At 33.4% G+C, this 22398-nt stretch overlaps 2 protein-coding genes across 2 annotated transcripts in view; one reads left to right on the top strand and one right to left on the bottom strand.

Moving 5' to 3' along the window:
- LOC142972606 (peroxisomal acyl-coenzyme A oxidase 3) overlaps positions 1 to 8580 on the top strand; it is a 29467-nt gene extending 20887 nt beyond the window's left edge. The window contains exons 7-14 of the mRNA XM_076113863.1: positions 441 to 583; positions 1001 to 1134; positions 1579 to 1701; positions 2058 to 2177; positions 2706 to 2940; positions 3404 to 3702; positions 4039 to 4179; positions 4607 to 8580. Of these exons, the coding sequence (XP_075969978.1) occupies positions 441 to 583; positions 1001 to 1134; positions 1579 to 1701; positions 2058 to 2177; positions 2706 to 2940; positions 3404 to 3702; positions 4039 to 4179; positions 4607 to 4708 (1297 nt within the window). The 3' untranslated portion in view covers positions 4709 to 8580. The remainder of the gene's footprint in view (positions 1 to 440; positions 584 to 1000; positions 1135 to 1578; positions 1702 to 2057; positions 2178 to 2705; positions 2941 to 3403; positions 3703 to 4038; positions 4180 to 4606) is intronic.
- A 327-nt stretch (positions 8581 to 8907) lies between these two features.
- Positions 8908 to 22398, bottom strand: part of LOC142972605 (SH3 domain-binding protein 5 homolog) — a 45122-nt gene continuing 31631 nt past the window's right edge. Inside the window, exons 4-6 of the mRNA XM_076113862.1 lie at positions 14831 to 14949; positions 14413 to 14496; positions 8908 to 14092 (exon numbers count right to left, since the gene is read on the bottom strand). Of these exons, the coding sequence (XP_075969977.1) occupies positions 13178 to 14092; positions 14413 to 14496; positions 14831 to 14949 (1118 nt within the window). The 3' untranslated portion in view covers positions 8908 to 13177. The remainder of the gene's footprint in view (positions 14093 to 14412; positions 14497 to 14830; positions 14950 to 22398) is intronic.

Genomic DNA, 22398 nt, shown 5'->3' with positions numbered 1-22398 from the left:
GAAACATATATCTTTTGTAACAATATTATGAATATTGATAACCTTTTGTATGTCAATACATACATCTCGGAGGTTCCATTATGAATCAGTTATTTGTTTGTAAATATAGTGATAAGTTTACGCGAATACATTGTTTTATGTCTGTAATCAATATAATTATTATTTAGATATATTTATATCACACAATGCTCACATTGGGGTTGATGCTTATTTTTGCTACACCCACAAACTTACATTTCGTGAAACGTAAATAAAATAATACTTGTAGTTTCCTAATACCTAAAGAAGTTTATTATTTATTATTCATCATTGGTGTATAGCAAGCAACTAATGATAAAATAGTATACAATACATAAACACTTATCGATTTTTTTAAACCTAAGGAAATGTAAAATGCAAATGTATGTAAATGTAAAAAGTTAATTTTCTCCTTGTCCCAGGTTCATAATGTTCAACCAGTACAGGATACCTCGCGAAAACTTGCTGAACAGAACAGCTGACGTCACAGAGGACGGGGTCTACGAGTCCTCCTTCTCAGACCCTTCCAGGATATTAGGGGCGGCACTCGAGAATTTATCAGCTGGTAAGATTGTAATTTAAGTTGATATGTCGTATTTACAAAAGAAGAATCACCCAGTAGTAAATATAATAGTATTTTATTTATACCTTAAAAATAATAGAGGAACAGTATGAATTTATCTACGTTTATTATTTAAAAATTAACCATGTGTAAAGAACCAGTAATATCGTTTACTTAAAATATACATACTTATTGAATTTTATTTGTGCGAATGAATATTATTATTTGCTAAGGCAGCGGGTTATCAACGGCATGCGGTAAATAACCCTAAATCGCATCCTTTTTGTACTTTCTATGGAAGATGAATTTATTTTCATGAGCCCAACCCGCATTATTTATAATTATTTTACTTCATCTCTCATAAATGTAGTAAGATAACAAATTGACAATATACTTTACTCATATTATACTATGTTCCAGGTCGTATCGGTATAATGCAGGAGAGCTGCCACTCCATAGCGAGCGCGGTGGCCATCGCGATCCGATACGCCGCCACTCGCAAGCAGTTCGGCGACAGAGACAACGAGATAGCCCTCATTGAATACCAGTTACATGTAAGTTATAACAAAAAAATAAAATTCACTATAATGTGTAGTACCTATCTTTTTTATAGTGTTACCCTCTCATTCATAAAAATATATGAAGTTATATAAGGCTTATAAAGAGTTTTGTTTTTTTTCACTCCTTAGCGAAATGTAGGTTTTAACTAAAATAGGTTTATAGTGTGTTTATGAATAAGAGGGTTAGTCTAGAACTGCTACTAAACTGTCGGTCGGTACTCGGTTACTGAACGAAATAATGTTTTTTTGCCTATTATACAAGTTATAAATGCTCGCTATGTCCATTTAGTAGGTCCCGCACGGCCAGCGTGGTAGCCTTAAGGCCTAATGCCTATCTCGTCAGGGACGAGACTTGCCTTGCCCAACTTGACATTTGCCCAGTAGTGGGACAATCACGGTCTCTTTTTATCTTTTAATAATGTGTTTGTTTATTTTCAGCAATGGCGCCTATTCGGCTATGTGGCAGCGGCAGTAGTATTCAAAATGTACTTAGAGAATTTCACGGGGGTCTACCTCAATATTGTAGAAAAGTCAAACGGTGGCATGAAAGTTGACAATTTGGTAAGTACCATTATATTATACGCCAGCTTTTTATCTTTAAATCTATACTAATATTATAAAGCTGAAGAGTTTGTTTGTTTGTTTGTTTGAACGCGTTAATCTCAGGAACTACTGGTCCGATTTGAAAAATTCTTTCAGTGTTAGATAGCCCATTTATCGAGGAAGGTTATAGGCTATATCATCACGCATCAAAGTTACGTTCTCCTAAGTTATTTGAAGGGCTAATCTTAGTTTTTGCAAAGGAGATAATCCATTTTGGGCCGTTTTTCAAAGTGCCGGCCAGCAAAAAAAAGTGGAATTTTTATACTTGCTACTCTTTTTGTACTGTATTATTAAAGCATATTGTTTTATTCCAGAGTGAGGCAGTATCAGAGATCCACGCGATGGTGTCGTGCAGCAAGCCCCTACTTACATGGACGGTGCTCGCCGCCGCGCAACAGTGCCGCGAGGCTTGCGGAGGACATGGGTATTTAAAGGTAAGCTTGTTCAGAATCTACCACATTATATTCATATTTAAAATTGTTTCATACACATGCACACGCGCACACACGCGCCAAGCTATAACGTATACTTACTTGTAATTTCTGGATACAAAGAACATTTTGAAGGCTACCTGAAGAACTTAAACGTAGTCTTGAAGTCTTGTTTGGAATGTTAAGCGAAAATTATTTTACATTCATTTATATCTTGCTGAGTATAAGGTGTGTGTAATCATCTGTTCTCATTGTAAAATGTATACTCCCTGCAGTTTAACAATAAAAGACATTATGTAATTTTAACTTAGGTTTTCTAACTTTTTGCGAAATAGAAGAAACCGTCAAGATACCATTTTCGTAAATAAAAACTATATTAAATCCATAACCTTTACTGTCCTTTACGTTCAAACTACCAAATAATGTTCTGAGCCACAATAAACGTAATCCTATTATAAATAATTTTACGTTCAAACTAATATTCAGAGTAACAACTAATAATAATCCTACAATTGTGTAAATCTATTGCAGTGCGCAAATCTAGGCGACATCAGAAGCAACCACGAGCCGACGGTCACATACGAAGGGGACAACAACGTGTTATCTCAGCAGACCGGCAACTGGTTGCTGCGACAGTTCCACATCGCGAGCAGTGGGGGGCAGGTCGACTCCCCCCTTAATACTGTCACGTTCTTGAAGAACTGGGAGCGCTGTCTGTCGGCCAAGTTCAGGTGTACCAAGACGGATGAGCTTAAGACTAGGGAATGTGAGTGATTTAACTGTATTATTTATTTACAGATTTATTTTTATTAATTTCTTTGCTTTTTTAAATTTATGAAACTTCTATCGAAGAATAGATTTGACTCTTTTGATAGATTGATCCCAAATTTAGTATTAAAGTAAATCTTGTTCTTGCGATAAAGTTGATCATGGAAAAACATTAAAATTTAGAAGATTTTTTGATAGATAATGTAATCGTTTGCAGTGAGTGTTATAGTGGTTGTTTAACTGAATAGAATAAGTACCAATGCGGCCGTGGGTTCGATTCCTAAACAAAGCCAACATTCTTAGATCAATCTAAACAGTATTGATGCAAGGGAGTTTCTAAAAAGTACAAATGATACCTAAAAAAATTTCTACATCACATTGTCACGACCGGAATTCCAATTCCATACTCGTCAGTTAAACAAAAACGCTATTTTAAAATATCATTATTTTTATTTTTTCAGTCATAACAACAACCTACAAATGGCTAATATGCTGGCTATTAAAGCAGACAAACGAGAAATACGAATCAGAGATAGCTAAAGGTCTATCTAAGTTTGAGGCCCGCGCTAAGAGTCAGGTGTACAAATGGAAGGAGTTAACTAAGGTTTACGCCGAATACCTGGTGATTATGTTTTCGTTGGAGAGCCTGGATAAGAAGGAGGAAAGCCTGAAGCCGGTGCTGACCAAGCTGTTCTGTCTGTATGGACTGTGGTCCCTCGATCAGCATTTGGTGGAGTTGTATCAAGGGGGATATGCACAGGTGAGATTTAAAAAAATGTTTTTTGATGTTTAATAGCAAATTGAACATGATTTTGAGTACAGTTTTGATAGAATAATAATGTGAAAAAGGATTTGTCTAGATATTATTTCTGTTAAAAATTAAATGGGGTACTTTTTATGCCCGGAAATTGTTAAACTTGTTCATGTTGATATCTGTTAGGACAGTTACAATGTACATCCCTCTTTTTTCATAAGTTATAAACGTATCTTTTTAAATTAAATTTAGTAGTTGATAACACATTTTCCATCGCTACGATAAAAAAGTGACTACACTTATTATAGAATACTATAAAAACAATGTATTGTGTGTGTGCAGGGCGAGTCGCTGGCCCGGCTGGTCCGCGAGGCGGTGCTGGAGCTGTGCGGCGCGCTGAAGCACGACGTGGTGAGCGTGGTGGACGCGCTCGCGCCCACCGACTTCGTGCTCAACTCCGTGCTCGGGAAGAGCGATGGTTATGTGAGTATATAACACATTTTACCATAGCTAAATACATATAGAACAACTGGACATAATGTAACATTAATGTTCATTCGATCTCTAAAAAGCTCTGTTGTTTACAAACGATTATCGTCAATAGTTGATATTTTCGTACGAGCACGTGTTTATCCATGTACGTATTTCTAAATGTTGGTATAATACCTAAATCTGTATGTACATAGTTATTATATTTTATATCATTAACGGTCACAAGATGATCCTCTATAGACGAACCACAATGTCTTATGTTACAAACTAATATATTTATTTATGAAATGCAGTCACTAGTTTAACTTGTGTATGCATTATGAGTCTAGATTCCAGAGCTCTTCTATAATAATATAATTCAATATTATTCAGTTCATATTGCCTCTAATAGCATACTAACATATTTTTCTTATTTCAGCTATACCAAAACATCCAGAAAGCATTCTTCAGTCACCCGGGCGCGTTCGAGCGTGCCCCGTGGTGGCGGGAGGTGCTCACTCGCCCGCGCGCCAAGCTATAACACCACTCGCTCTTAGTACACTAGTACAATGTCGCTAGGATATAACTACTACTATTATTGTCCGATTTTAAACTGAATCCGGGAATATATTTAACAAAATATGTATACTGGCGCATCCATTGCAGGAAAAACAGATTTTAAATCAATTTTTGGGTAATAAAATTAATGTAAAATGTTATATTAAAAGAAAAGGAAAAGAGTCTTTTCTAGCCCGTGCTTCTTACCCAAAATGAAATTCTTAATACGCACATAAAAATGTGTACTGGTATGTGAAAATTTCTTTACATCATTTTATTAGATAACTACAATTATGAGTTATAATTTTAAATCAAAATTATGTATTAATTTTTTCGTATTAATTTGTGTGTGTTATTTTACTATAGTAACCACTGGTATCCTGTCAGAATGGAAGCATATAATTTTGTTTAAACTTAGCTTCATAAAATCTCTTGCAAGAAGTTTTAAAATATCACAAATGGTTTACAGTTCCAGAAACACACACGTATATTATAAATATACATTATCCTATATTCTATTACCTCATAGATATACATCTTTAGTTCCCGGGTTCGCTCAAGAAAAACTGAGATTATTTGGTATTTACAAATCGGGCTCTTACAAGCGCCTCAACGATGCATTTAATTGCGTTTATCGTACAAACATGTCCGAAATCTACTAGTTAGTCTGTTAGTTTATATAATCGACTAAATATGTGTTACGGGCGTTATGTGGCGTGTTATTATGTATTTTATGTTATATATTTGTGTTACCATATTGAACCTATGTAAAAAAGCATTTCGGAGCGAATATTGCTTGAAAGTACTAGATTATTACTACTTTTCAGTAAGATTTTTAAAAACTAACTTCGCTTGCATATTTTTTTACTGTTTTTTTCCAATATTTTATTTTTGTAACATGAATTATCGAATACATATTTTAATAGTATTTTACTGTACTTAGTTTCAATGTGAGTAACACATATATTAAGAGAGGGCGTACATGCGAAATATTTAATTAAATATGCACAGTGTTTTGATAATAACAAGACTATTGTAATGAAAAAAATCAATGCAATTATCATTCAATACCTTTTTAATATTGACAAATATTGTAATTATAATCTCCTTCTTCTGAGAATTCAACTCAATTTCTCAGATTCCTTTTATCAAAAGGAATCTGAGAAATTGAGAGAATTGAATTTTATCAAAAATACTGTGCATTTTAAAACTATATGTATAGAAAAATATATATTATGTATTTCAAATTAACGTTACCTTGGTATAGTATTAATATTTTTTTAAACACTGCCCAGTGCTTTTAGTATTTTAGGCGATTTCTGAATTATACACCGTTATTGATAGTCCGTTAGTCGATTTTTATTTAAGCACCGATGTAATCATTTTTCAAAATCAACGGATAATTTTATTTTTTATGATAATTATTGTTTTTTGATAGTCGAATGTTGTTTTTATTATTATTTTAAGGCAATTGTTCATGATATATTTTTTAATATTTTTCTTGCATTCGTTCACGCGGCTGTGGAGAATATTTCCAATATTTTACTAGGCAAGAACTGAATGATAACATATTTTAAATCTAAAAACCTATTTGAAAATACTATTTAACAGAATTTTCCATGTCTTATATTTTACTTTAGTCGCAAATAAATACTTCATTTTTGCGACATAAAAGTGTACTTCGTTTGAATGTCTATGTAAAATAGTAAAAAAAATCACCAATAAATATGTTAATAAAACTTATAAAATATCTGTATAATTCTCATGTTATTTTCAGTAAGTTTCCACGCCGTACGAACTTAGTATATAAGTGTACTGCTACCAAACGGTTTTTAAATAAATTATTTAAAATGTCGTCTGTATGCACATTACTGTCTTTGGTTTGTATTGTTTATAGATCTGGATTTAGGGTTGAATTGGAGGAATTTTTGAAGGCAGAGCAATAAGTTGCATATATTAACTTTAATACTCATGCGCGTATAGTCGCGCACGTGCACGTATTCGGCGCGCAAGGCTCCGTTCACTTTTAGATAAATTATAAAAACAGATTTGGTGATTGATTTCAAAATAATAGTTGTTTATCTATCTCAATGTTAAAATTTATTGAAAATCGCTTCAGTGGTTTCGCTGTAAAGGCGTAATAGGTAGACGTTTACATTATTATATTATACAGATAGTATAATTATACTTTTCGTTGTCTGAATCAACGCGGATATTGTTTCTTGTGTCTTATAGTCGTATCGTCAATAGTAGTATGAATTTACATTACATACATTTACTCTGCTTTTCAAAATTCATCATTATAAGGTATTCACGTCAGAGTATGTGCATACAGTTGACCTCACATTGTAGAGTTAACAGTACAAATTAAGATTATTTATATACATATTTTGGCAAAGTCATTATCAATGTATTTTAATGTTATTTAAATAATGTCTCGTCTGAATGTCTATGGAACAGGGTGTTTGTGGCCAGTTAAAATGGCGTCGATGCGCCTGCAAGAGTATTCCATGTTTAATAAACTAACTATATATTTATGTGAAATTGATTCATTGTTTTGGCGTAGTAAAACAATCTGGGATTTTTTAAAACTTGAAATCTTTTACCCGCGACTCCTCCCGCATTTTCTAGCATTTATTTTTTTCTGGGTTGTATTAATCATCCTGTATTCAATATCAGTATGGTTTATAAATATAAAGTCTAAAAATTATATATTATTCCTATTCTTGTTAGGTGTAAACTATGATATTAAAAGAACTTCGTTTGAAAGCAATGAATCAATTATTTAAATACCTCAATGGTAAAGGACTGTAAGTCCCGTTTTTAATTCATTATTTCTAATAATAATACTAAGATATACGGCTCGCAAGTTCGCAACTTATACTATGACAAAAAAATCTATATTTCCATCATCTTCATTATTTTTATTTTCTTTAAATCGTGTTCTCCTTGCATATTTTTTCTGATAGTCTTGTTTTTATCCTATGAAACTAATCTTTATAAAGCTGTAGACTTGGATAAGTGTCGGATAACTTTCCGATAAATTAAGTGACTGTAAAGAGCTGTTCCTCTTGTTAAGATATCCGATATATTTTCCGAAATTTTGATGTAATGCGAGCCGTATAAATGCATGTTGTGTGTTGTCATCTTGAAACATTCATATAAATAATTAAAGAATCTTCTTTACTTGGTTAGTCATTAACCTCTCATTAGAGTCATTCAAGCCGCCCAAAGGCCTGTAAATACTAGATAGAAATTAATGAACTTGATAGACGAATACTGAGACATCACTTTGCTTTAAGTTACGCTTATAACTTGTCTTCAAATGTATTGCACGTAAGGTGCATTGTGATTAAAGTTTGGAAAGTCACATACTCAAAAAGGTGGTAAATGTTCTTGATTTTTACTATTTTGTAAGACTATGAAATCAGCGATCCTTGCGAAGTTTGTATGAACTAAATTTGGTCACGTTCTCATTTGACTTCTCGGTTCTGTCGATAAGCGAATGGTGGACATTTAAAATTCACGCGAGATGCACTAGGGGCGCTGATCAGTTTTTATACATAATTATGTTAATAAAACCGATATTGATAACATTCTTCTCTTTTCAACACTACTTAAAATTAAGTGAGGTTTCAGTATTCAATATCATTGAAAAATAGCATTATCAAAGTCCTTTATCCTACTAGGTAGTATCACAATGTAGGTAGTGTCTGTTAGACGTGTTTTACGAATTCACTCCCTAGAAGTGCCTTCCCCTCGTGTACCGCGCCTCGTGGTTGTAGCTCTAAGTTATTGTTTATATGGGACCGTTGAATATTATCAAATGTGAAATATAAATGGAGTAACAAACTATGCTGATTTTTATTTTATTTTCCTTCGCCTTTGAACTAAGAAAACCTTGTAATTCGACCAATATTGAACTAGAGATCTAATTTAATATGAGATAACATCGTGGAAGTACCTACATCTTGTTCAAAAGTATGATGAAATATTCTCTCTCTCTATTGTCTCATTCAGTGGCATTTTATTGAAGAATTTACGCCGTTACCAAGTTTCCGTGGTGAAGATGCCGAGAAAATATTATTTACATAGCTATATTTCAACATCCATCTTACTTTTTCTCTTCTAGGACTTACTATAAAATGGATTACTGTAAAGGTACGCGAAATAAAACACAAATTAAGAACATTGATTTTATTGAAAACACGTAGAACGGTTGAAATCGAATGCAAGTACAATAACGTGTAACAATAACTTTATTACGTGAGAACACATCAAAGTGCGACACTTAGTGCAACCGGTGACATACAGACAGACAAACTTAGTACATAGTCGGTGGCTCACTTTGTAAATATCTGGTGATAATTTGTAAATATTTTGAAAAGCAATTTTCGGAGAATATGGTTTAAAAAATATGCTACCTATATCAATAGGTACTTCATAAATACTGGTTTAAGTATTATTTAGAGTTACTCTCGTAAATAAAGTAAATAAATGGTATTTAATGTAACCTTTCAAAAGTATTTCGACGCAAGAAAAAATATAATAAGTAACAAAATCATTTGTTGTCATCCCTCAAAAATTGCTTTAGTAATATCGTCGGAAGTTAAGACCACAAGAAAAATTATAAATTATTTATGAAGATGGAATAGGACTAACAAAATGTCATGTTAGACAAAAGTTTTTATTCAAAAGTATTATGGTGATTTCCCATATTGTATTTGATAAATTATTCCATACATTATATTTAAGTATATTTAGTCCATTATTATGTGCTGGCATTATCCGGTTAATAATGTGTCCACATTTTAATGTAATAATTTCTTATTATTTAAGTTTCGTATGACTGCAAGTCATATCACAACTCATACTATTAGTAGGTAATTATAGTAATTATAAAAGTTAAAAAGAAATTATGGAACATTGGTTAGGTGGTGCAAGTCTTAACTAACTTAACAATGATTAAATTCTCCTAGCGGGAGATTGCGGAACTATATTACCAAGTTAGGGCTCATGGTGCTTTTGGGTCTACTGGGCAACAATATGCAAAAATAGGTAGGTCACAGTTTGAACAAGGCCTATATATTTAAATATATAATATGTCTTATTTAAATATATGGGCCTTGTGTTTTCAAACGATTTTAACATGTTCGAAGAAATTTTTCCATTAGAGATTACTCTCCGCTAAATAATTTAATCATTGTTTAAAGAGCTTGCTTATTTAACCGTTGAAACATTAAAAACTTTACTCACTCGATGTATCGTAAATGCATCACTTAAAATAATTATACTGATGTTTAAAAAATATTTTTATTATTCTTAAACTTATGAGTATGTTAGTGAACCCTCATCGCGTTGGTTTTATCACTTGTTGTATTTATCAGTATGTAAAAGTAGTTTAAAATACTGAAAAATAAAATAAACTTTCGAAAACCCCAGAAGTGGTACAGTAAACAATGAGTTTAAAATATATATAAATGGAATGTTTAGTAAAGCAATGTTACCTTATTCATTGAAATATAAAAAAAAATAAAGTAAGGTTATTAGGTACCAATATTATACCTATAAAAAAACATGTATTTCCAGCACATACATTTCCATTCTAAAATTGACAAATCTAATTAATATCAAATCAAAATCTATTTTTAATAATAACTGATAAACACAACAAGTCACATTTAAATTAAAAATTATACAAATATTATTAGTATTAGTTCTACAACCGTATTAAGTACATCCTCGTACGGGCCGAGTTTAACGTTTCATGACAAAATTCGTGTTAAATGAAGGCACTAAATATTTACGTTTGCTTGCGTATGTACATACGCTAGTGAAATTAGGTGTTTAATCATGACTATAATGAGTTTTTCAACTGGGAATTTTGAAAAATATTATATTTTAGACTGTGACCATGCGAGTGCTGTTTAGGCGAAAATAGGACTGGATTAATTTACTTTCTATAAGTAAATTATAATTATTTTCAGATAAGTATCAATTAGATACAAGATACCTGTTTAAAATAGGGATGACATTAGCAAAGTTTTGTTGGAATCCATTTAACCAAAAAAATAGCAATATACTTCATGGAGTAATTTGTTTAATTTTTACAATTTTCACTCGCAGCCACAGCCTTAAATTTCCAACCATCATTAAAAAAAAATGATGATCTTTTCAAAATAAAAATTTCATATAATAAGTGCATTAATATTATAAAAGTTGACATCTAAAATTCAACAACACCTCAAACGGACACTGGAACTTGAATTAGTCTTCAAAAGACACTGAGACGTTACAAAGTTCGTGTTAAATATCATAATGGCCCCTAAATCTATCGAAACAACCCTTTTTCTTGTATTTATCACTCTTAGAACAAACTCCAATCTATTCTCACTCTTATCTTAAACCAAGATTATACAAAAACTAATTTTAATTTCATAAGAGAATTCGTTAAAATATAACTGCTTATATAAACCAAAAATATAGAGGTACTGATATATAATTTCCTCCTAGCCAATAGAGCTGTAATTTTATTGAAACCGGGTATAAAACTTAAATATTATATAAAGCAATAAAACATAATAAAGGTCTTTTTTGTAGAGAATTTCTTTACGAAAATTAAAAGAAGCGCGAATTCCCATGCTCGATACTGTCGAGTAGCGAGTTTGACATTTAGAATTAACAAAAAAAATTGGAAATTTGCAGAATACCTGTGGCGCTGATCACTTTTTCATACATATAGTATTATTTAGCCAACATCTCTAGCAATCTAGACGGTTTTCAACTAATGTGTACAGATGGGCTCACTAGCCAGCCTTTATCAAATAATCTAGGTTCACAGGTTTCTAAATATGTTATCTTTTGAGATTAAAATTAGTTTCCTTCACAGTCCTACTATCAAGTCTTTCCACTCGTCGATGTATAAAGGCCATACGCTAAGTTATCAATACATACAAATAGGTGAGCTTCGTCGGTGGACTGTTATGGCTCCTAGTGACTACAACTAGAACTCTAACAGCTACCAAAATGAGACAGTGTCGACAATATTTCATACAAACCACATTTTTACGCTTTCAACACACATTACTACTTAGTTCTTTCCGTAAATTGCAATATACATAATTATTATACATGATAGATCGAGAGCCTGTGAACGCCAGCATTACCATTTTTGAACATTTGTATAAACTTTATTTTAATTATCACCCTAATTTAAGTATTAGATAGTTGAAAGCGTGCAAATGTTGGTAAATTGCAGAATTAGATAGAAGTTGAAAGCGTGCTAATGTTAAGCGTGTCGTAAGGAAGAAAAGCGCAGGGACATATTATATTAGAATAGAAATTAAATGGCTGAATTGACTGTCATAGAAAATAAACTAATGACTTAAACGTGTAATACGTCATGGTGTTATAATACTGTTTAGAAATTAGTACTAAAGGCAGTGATTAAGAATCATGGGAGATGAGTAGCATCAAACGTTTAGTTACGTGCAACAGAATGCATCATGACTAATTATATGTCCTTGGAGATTTATAAAAGTTCATGTGAGTAATTTTTTATGACTAGAGCGTGTTTCGTAAACTCAATATTTTTTATCTTACGTTTTCAGAGGATTTTATGAAAAATAGTTATTATTGGATTTAACAGCTGAGCCGCAACAATAAATAGTTTCATACTTGTTCCGAATCGAACTAACATAGTGGTAGTATAATCGAATTTTGTAACCATTTCGTAATTTTTAATAATTTCATAAAGCACTGTTGCAAGTAAGTCACGTTTGACGCAAAAGTCACAATCAATAATGTTGAAATATCTGTCGACACTGTCCGTGTGGAATCACTCAGGAAATATTTATATCTAACATTATAATGTGCTAGTATTTTTATCAGAATCTTTACGAAAGGAACGTAAGAAAAATAATTTCAATTGGCATATTTCAAAATATATTTTAAGTCAGTAGGTATAGCAGTTTACTTTCGATAGCAGTAAAATATAGACATACTATAGTTTGGATAAATATTGTTTTATAATAAATCAATATTTGGCTAGCCCTTAAGGTTTTACCCTTATCTTGTGGGAGTAGATCTATGCCCAGCAGTGGGACAATAATAGGTTAAATAAATACATTTTGACTAAAATAACTATTGGAAATTGGTTCTTGAACATGAATGTGAGTGTTAAGTGACATATTCGAGTTATTTTCGAATGAGATTAAAAATGAGTATTATAAATATTAAAAATACTAGCACATTACCAACTAAACTACCAATCAATACGAAATAATATTTTACCATTTTTATTTACTTTCCTAATTATCTAGAAAAACATCTAAAATTTAAAATTGACATTCATTAGAAACGTATTTAAAATACACACACGAATGACCAAAAAAATCAGAAAAAAAATAATTTCGACCACAACCGAAAAAAAAATCACTCAAAAAAAATAAATCTAGCTGTTATCACTATCTGATACAGTGGAACTGGTCATCCTTATCACTGGATTCTGATTGGAATCACTGGAATCACATTCCACCATTAAAATCTCATCGGGCGTATCATTTCTATCCGAATTACTCTCTGTATACGTGCCTGTTGGTGACTTGTCCTCAATCACTGCTTTAAGATACGATTCTCTATCCATAATGTTAGTATCCCTAGCTAGTGCTAGGACATCTAACGACATCATACTCTTAGATTTCTCAGTTTTACTAATCGGTGGGTTCGTAGTCTCGTATACAACATCTTTGCTGATAGATTTCGTTCTAGTAAGGTTCGTTTCTGGTTTCCAAGTGTCGCTAGGTGGGTGAGTGTATTTCCCAGTATTAGTAGATGTAGAAGGAGCGCTAGAATTCCTAGGACTACTAGCAGTGAATTTAGATCTTTTCTGCTGATTGTTTTCTTTCATCATCAACAACTGGTCTAGTTTGTTGATCGTTTCGTTCAGTTCTAAAGCCCAAGCTTCGTCGGTTTCAACGTCTTTTTCAATAGGTTTCGAGGCTAATTCTCTGACTCTCATTCTAAGTTCTTGAAGGCTCGATTCTTCGTCTTTTTCGTGTTCAGCTTTAGCTGTGTCTTCGTCATGTATTGCGTCTCTTTCTGCCCCTACTCCAGGCTCCCTAGGGCCGACAGGGATGGAATCTTTCCCCGGTGGATACTCTCCCCTTCTTCTATGAATCTCTTCGGAGATTTTCTCTAAAGCTTTCAATGACTTGGAATATCTGAACTTGGCGTCAGCAATAAGACGCTGTAGTTTCTCTATCTTCTCGTTCTGTGTTTGTAACTGTTCGTCGCACAGTTTTTTCTCGTCGAAGTAAACGCGAGATTTGACGATACTGCGTTTTAGATTCTCTTCTAATGTTGTCACCTGAAAATATGATGTTATTTGTTAATTTTAATTATTTATTGACGAAGAATGAGATATTTCAACATGAAATAAATTACAGATAGATAGCAAGCGACCCTTTTTTAAATTTTACAATAAGTAGGCAAAATTCTGTCTATTACAAAACTGTTAAACAAACATGGATGGAGAATACCTTACTCTAAAATTGGAATAAGTTGTGAAGTGATATCGATCACAAAGAAAACCCATTGTATTAAATACGCGTGACAGTTTTTACTATTATGATGTAAATTGATCAATAGTACGTAGAAAACATTGTGAATGATTCATAAATGTCAAACCTTTTTCTCAGCTGCGATGTAAGCTGCCGCTTTTCTCTGGTGCTCGCGTCCGCTCTCAGCCTTACGCTTTTCAGCGTCCATAACCTGAAGGTAAAATAATAAAATACTTATGCACCGTGAAATACTTATTAAAAAAAGTTATGCATTAAAAATAAATGTGTCTAGTACTTTTTACGTCTGCCTATGGAGCGAAATCCAATTAATTATAGGATGAACCCTTACTAGCCAATCAGTACTTTAAAATAATATAGGCAAGATTCATTCATTAAAAAAAATGGCTATATCAATAATTTGTTTCTTCTTAATGTCCCGCTGCTGGGCAAGGGTCTTTTCCCGTAAGTATGAAGTGGTTAAGCCTTGAGTCCACCACGCGGGCCTACTGCGGGTTAGGGACTAAATAATAAAGTAGATGGTATACCTTAATGATGGCATGGTTGAGCACTTCTTGCCAGTTGCTGTCGAACTGCCACTCATCCTGCTTGCTCACGAACCTCTGCTCAGCGAGGGTCACCGTCTCTTTGGCAGCCGCGTGGAGCTCTGCAAGATAAAACATATGCTTGAATAGGTATATCAGGTTGACAATGACGGAAGGCTCTAGGTTACTTAAATTTTCTTGAGGTTGCTTAGTTTTGATGATGGATTCAGACAAAGATGAAGAGGAATTATGACGTTTTTTGGCTTAGTTAAATACATAAAGCTGCATCCCCTATTTTAGCCGCTTAAGGTTTGATTTTTTAGAAGCAATAGAGGTTAATCGTATGGAAAAAAACCTTTTTTAGTCTTCGAGTCTTTTACTATCTCCATGCTTCACGTCAAAATTAGAAGTATCAGGATAAAAGAGTAACAAACATACATAAATCCTAGCAACCTCTTACTTTTAAAATATAAGCGGAACACAAGAATCTAAAATCAAATGGGCCTTCTATATCAAATTTCGTCTCAATTACCTACTGAAGGATACATCCTTGATATTTCAAATAAAAGTACAAACACAGGTATAAATGTAAAACTAACTACAATAGTATATGAAACAAGGTCAGTGATAATACGTGTGACAAACAGACACACATATCTAATCACATTATGTAGTCACGGAATGTCTGGCATTTCCGACTATTTGTTTAATTACAATCACTCTGTCCACACTATTTGTGTTTTATGAAGCTTTTACATATACCTATATTTGTTTTGTGGGCTATATATAAATACTTTAATATGTTTTAACCGGCTCCAAAAAAGTAGATTTTAAATATTGTTTGATTATATTTGTAAACTAAAATTAACTTATTTTTTTATTGGGTTAATAGAATAAGAAACTGGTGCTTTCTGTGCCATTAGAAATTGATCCCAATTTTACGAGTAGTTTTCGATATATGTACCTGTCAGGGCTTTACAAGAACATTAAGCTTTAAATCATTGACTACGGAGAAGTAAAACTTTTATAAACCACCGCAACCCTCAGAATTTAGGGTTTCTGTTATTCCTTAAGTCAATTTCGGAGAAAGAATAAAAGAAACTATAATATACATGAAAAAACAAACTACCGTTTATCTCAAGTTAATATATTTTTTACACAAAATATAAAACTCATACATATTAACTATTCTCGTTAAAAATTCTATTTTGAGAATCGTTCATTAAAACTGAATTTAAGTGTATCACTGAAATATTCATAGCTTCAATCATCTATGGCCTCGACCTTCGAAAGGTCACGGTCAACTTTTCTGTTATATAAAACCGACAATGGACTTCCTGTATTTCACATCACACTATCTAGTGGGGTTCCCAACCTTTTCTCAGTCCGGGACCACTTTTATATTATTCTTTGTTAAGTATATTAAAAATACATAATATACTCATTTTATGTAGTAGATAGCTTACCTGTCAACTGTTCATGACCTGTGACTCTGGCCCTATATCTTTCTAAAGTAAAAAAATATAGTTATTTGGTGGGCGTTTCACGATCCATATCCATACCAATATTATAAATGCGAAAGTAACTCTGTCTGTCTGTCTGTTACTCAATCACGTCTTAACTACTGAACCAATTTGCACAAAATTTGGTATGGAGATATTAAGATACCCGAAAAAGGACATAGGCTACTTCTTACCACGGGAAAATTACGCATTTCCATGGGAAAATTCAGGTGGCGGACAAAGTCGCGGGTAAAAGCTAGTTTGATATAATTTATTGATATCGCGTCATACTAATCTAGTTTAACGAAAATTTATGTTATTAACTTTAGCAACAAACGACTGAGAAGTCTGAAAGTCCAGTAGAAAGGCTAGTACACTTGGACCTATGACTAGCAAAAAAAAACTAAACTAAAACTAAGAAAACTACTCATCAAGCTAAATAATTTGTTATTTGTTCAAGTGCAGTACGACTTAAAAACTTCTAAAGGTACTCAACTACCTGTTATTATTAATAGATCACTTGTATAACAAATCAGCGCATCGTTATTTAAGGAAATATATATAAATACGATATAGGTATATAATTGTATTGCCGACAAACACTACTGATAAAACGACTTCCTGTCGACGCATCTGCCGTTACATATTTGCTTTAGAATACACGAATACATATGCGTTGTATTTACGTAAGTATATAATATCACGCCTGTAATTCCCGAAGGCTAAGGTGTATGGAATACACTCGCGTTTCGGCATTTACAACGTTAGTCCCATGTAATATGGGATGAGTCTTATTGCCATATACTGGGCACGAAACCAAACTCCGGGCTACTATTAGCTACAAAAAGTTTCATATAAATTACAAAAATACCAATAGCACTTTGTCCCAGCTGGAATCGGAATCGAGACCTCGTGATCATCAGTCGGATTAACTACCGACTACGCAACAGATGCAGGCAAATATAACGACTTTACATAATATCCGGAGGTGTAAGATAGAGGTGTGTAAAATACACTCACGTATCGCCATTTAAAATGTTAGTCACATGTAATGGGGTAAAAATTCCAGGCTACTATTAAGAAATATTCTCATATAAATATTAATAAGATCTTGTTCATCCGGAAATGGAACCCGGGACCTGGTAATCAATAGTCGCTTACACTACTATATGTTTATTGTTCAAAATAAATATTATTTTCATTCTATATTGTGTGGCGTTGTATGTGTATTAAAAATAGATTTTACTGCAATTACTGTAATTATCTACATTATTATGTAAAGTAGATAGCTGCAGTGGTGCTTGAGATTTAATCCTTTGATTAAATTAGATGTAGAGGCAGATAACGTGTTCAATGTTAGTTTCTTAAGTATGAGTTATTGCGTTTCTATATGCAATGGAAACTGGGTAAACACTTTTGTGCAAAAACCGGCGATATTTTACGCATGGAGTGATTATTTTGTTGTGATCCGTATTCCCTTGCACTAATATAATACTCTAGTAAAGATATAATTTTAGCGCCCTGATTTAAGTGTGCTTGTTCTTGTTCAACATTAAAAATATACATTGCGATTCGACGAAGGCGATGACGATTTGACAACTTCATTTAAATTTAGGATTTTACATATTGATGAAAGTTATAGACATTTTTTAAACATTCCCAGTAAGATACATTCCCTATTTAGTATACAACAAAAATATCGCAAACCTACATACATAAAATCACGTCTTCTTCCTATAGGAGTAGGCAGAGACCAAAGAACGTCACTTGGGACGATCCTCAACTTGCTTCATTCACATCCAAACATCTTGTCATACAGGACCGTTGGTTACGAATACTACCAACCTGACCTTTTTGTAGGGTACATAGAAAACCTAAATATCAAAAATGAAACGGCAATTTGGTGAGACTTCCAAGCTATCATTAAACCCAGAACGCGAGTGGCTATCAGATGTTTTAGCCAGCAGAAATAATGGCCACTTGGCGCTGGTACATGTCAGCCAACAATCTAGGTCAAAGCTCGCAGTCTTGAACCTAAGTTTAGTGTTAAGTGACTGTGTAGTTCAAAGGCCTACCACAACGTCTTGAAAGTTGGCTTGATATTTGGGGTAGAAATTTGAATAGTTATTGTTAGTTTCGGGAATGGTAGACCGTGATTGATCTGAAACTAGATTGATTGGCAATTGAATTTGGTATTTTCAAAGGTTTTAGACAATATCGGTAGTCAGCAGAGTGCAGTTTTAGCAATATTTCCATCCATTTGATATGCCTGTTATCTTAATTGACAACAACCGGGACTGACTTTTTAAGTGTCCACCAAAGCACGGAGACGCTCAGTTCAAATACCACCATGCGGTCACCCATCCATGGAACGACCGCACCATGGTCTGTTTAACCCACAAATCGTTCGCCGATCGGTAGGCGCAACTGGCTATGGGTGCCTCAATTCTATATACTGTTGAACAACATGATGACTCAAGGAAGTTAAAACCTTGACAATGATTAAACTTCCTTGGATTCAGGACATTCGGCATTTAGGACACTACATCAGCAGACAAGAATCTTATACAACTAATCTAGCAATAGTTTTTAAGGAGTTTTGAACCATGACTTTGACCTCAAAATCTGCAATACGACCCCATTAGTTTCAGTACAAATATGTAATACCATCTGGTGCAGATATTTTAAACATGTGACGTGTTGGATTAAATCGAATAACCTCGATCCGGTGGACTGTTATAAGTACAGTCAGGAACAAAAATACAAACATTTGTATCTTGTCGTTGCGATGCTTTGGTTGTAAATGCACTAAGAAAGGTGGCAGGAAGGTGACTTTCCATTTCTATGAACGTATCAATAGAAAAGATTCTTTCGTCGAAAATTTTTAGGGGTTTCCCGGAATATCAAATTTATACCTCTAACTAAATGCCCGGTTTTCAGGCAGATGTTATCTTATTTCTTCCTTCGTATCGTCTTTTTGTTCCTTGGTATCGGGTTATAAAAGTGATAGGTTATAAAGGATTTGATTAAAACCCTACCACTGAAATTTAACCCAACGTTTTTGACTACCTATTTGCAATTAAACTGGCTGTGGAGTATAAGCAGCTCAGATTTTGATTCACTGCAATCCTAACCATATTTAAATTTAGTTTTCGACAACAATGCTTTTAGGCAATTGTTTAGTCCTTTTTGTAGTTGACTGTATCCAGTAATCGGTTGCGTACCCGTTGGACCTCAAAGATTAGACCCTATTACAAATATTACCCGTTCGACCTAATTTTTAGGTCCCTTTGGACCTTCTTCAAAATAAAATAATCAATGTGCCCATTGGACCTCATTTGTAGTACCCGTTGGACCTTCCAAATTAAAACAAGTAAAAAAATAAACGTTGGACCTCTTTTTTAGTACCCTTTGGACCTTCAAAAAATATGTGTTCTTGTTGTTCGTTCAATGTTATTTAGTTGGGAAAGGGGTACAGTTATGTTGAAAATAGTTAAATGGAAATCAAAAAAATTTACGAAACAAGTACCTAAGCAAATACACGGTATTACTATTATTATTATTTTGGTAACCTTCATGTAGAAACACCAATGAAACTTATGTATATAAAGTGTAATATGTTTTATAAGTAATATAGACAATCGAACATTATCATTTTTTGGACATACGCAAGGCAAACTCGCGTCTAAGCTAGACCTTTCCTCGCTCTCTTCGGCGCGCGGGCGCAGGGAGTAGACAAAGGGGTATGGTGCGGGGTGAGTATTAGTAATGGAGAATGTTACTAGGTATGCCGCTTTAAATTTTGACACAGTATAGCCTGTGTGTATACATATAAACTAGTTTTTGTTTCAGTCAAAAATACCGAATAGTTTTGATTTTATAAGCATTCAAAGTTTCGAAAAATATCGAGTCCCGCTAACGGCCGCGTGAGTGGTTGTGACGTCATACTACTACACTTGCGCCGCGCGGGCCGCGTCCCGCTTAGTATTAAGTTGCCAGCCGTTGTTGTTGGTGAAATAACTTGCGCAGTATTTTGTTGTGTTTGCATCCGCTTATTACATTTATAGTGTAGTAATAGTAAATATTATTCAATTAATAAAATGGTTGAAGGATTTGAAACAGGGCAATCTGATAATCTACCTAAAATAGATGAAAATAATGTTTGCGCATTATTTATCAACAAATAGAGATTTTGTTGCCTCCGAAATCCTTTTTATTATTATAAATACGAAAGTTTGCGAAAATGTATGCATGTATGTATACATACTATTGTATTATATGTATACTATTTATTTATTTGTACTATTTACTCCGTACGTTTGGCGCAGTGTTCTAAGCGGTCACCTCGCCGCAATAACCGTAGCGCCGCGTATGGAGGTTTTGAATCCCATCCGGGACAAATCTTTGTGTGATGAGCACGAGTATTTGTTCTGGTTGTCAATTTATCTATATATTGAGAAGTATATGAGTATGTTTATCAGTTATTTGGTGACCATTGTACAAGCTCTGCTTAGTTTGGAATCAAATGACCGTGTGTGATTTGTCCAGCAATATTTAATATTTAATTAAATATTTAATGTATGTATATAGGTATGTATGTATATATGTATGTACGTATGTATGGATGTTTGTATGTATGTATGGATGTTTGTTACTCTTTCACGCAAATGTGACTGAACCGATTACGATGATATTTGGTATATAAGTAGCTGAAGGCCCAGAATAACACATAGGCTACTTTTTATCCCAGAGTTCCCGAGGGATCGGGATTTACACGGGAAGGGTTTCCATGGCGACGAAGTCGCGGGCGGCCTCTAGTATATTATACATATTTGTAATATCTATACTAGAATATTAGAAAGCTGAAGAGTTTGTTTGTTTGAACGCGGTAATCTCAGGAACTATGGGTCCAATTTTAAAAAACTTTCACTGTTAGCTAGTCCATTTATCGAGGAAGGCTATAGGCTATATATCATCACGCTACAACCAATAGGAGCAGAGTACTAATAAAAAATGTTACAGAGACCGGGAAAATTTTGACCCATTCTCTCTTATGTGACGCAAGCGAAGTTGCGCGAGTCAGCTAATGTTAGATATTCACGATCACGCATATTGTAAAGAAACAATTTTTAATCGAAATAATCGCGTACCTACTTATTGTTTTTACATTTTTGCTGCCACTGTAAAAATAATAAATTCGCGATCAATCCGGTTAGAAATTGTTTCATTATAAGATAAAGTTAATTATTATTACTTATATACTTACCTACATAAAATTTTATTACATTTAGGCACAACATATGATTTCCTAGTATTTGAATTGAACATTTTTAAAAGTATTTAGGTATAATTTCAACGCACCGAGCGCGCGACCGCAAGCGGACTGTGTGAGCCTGACTGAGCGTAGTGTAGAGTGACGTCACACCGTCCCCGAGAGCAAGCGTCGTGCGGTTACAACTTGTTTTACTTATAAATCGGAAACTAATTGAGATATCGAAGTAATTCTTTCACTAGTATTTTTTATTTTTAACAAAGAATAAGGAGGGCTAAAAATCAAAATTTGTTAACATTCTCCATTAGAGGGATTGCAGGCCAGCAAAAACAAAACAGTGACATTTTGCATTACATTACAATTAGTTGGAGCTTTAAGTTGTTGACGTGTGTGCATTTGTGCAATAAAGTTCCGTGTGGTAAAAGGTGATAATCACAAGTAATAAGAAAACAAGGAAACGTTTAATTAAGTACCTAGTAAGTATTAAATTACTTTATCTGTTGCATGTTTAAGTGATTTTATTTGGATGTATATTTCAAATCTTCCGTGGTTTTCTTTTCTGATAATTTTGTCACTATTATTTCTATATTTAATTTGTCTCTGCTAATTATTGAAAAATTATTACTTACCATACTGTGAATTTGTAAAGTAAGTCATGCTAGCATTCCACCAAATTATTATACATTAATTAATTTGTTCATACACACACGACTCGACCAGCCGACCGTCGACTAGCCGGTGCAAAATGTGTCATTATTAGTAACATTGGTTATGATTAAAATAAAAAAAATCATAAT

Source organism: Anticarsia gemmatalis, chromosome 4 (assembly GCF_050436995.1).
Source record: "Anticarsia gemmatalis isolate Benzon Research Colony breed Stoneville strain chromosome 4, ilAntGemm2 primary, whole genome shotgun sequence".
Classification (NCBI taxonomy): Eukaryota; Metazoa; Arthropoda; class Insecta; order Lepidoptera; family Erebidae; genus Anticarsia; species Anticarsia gemmatalis.
Note: the sequence above shows the minus strand (reverse complement) of the source record. Positions and strands in the feature narration are given on the sequence as shown.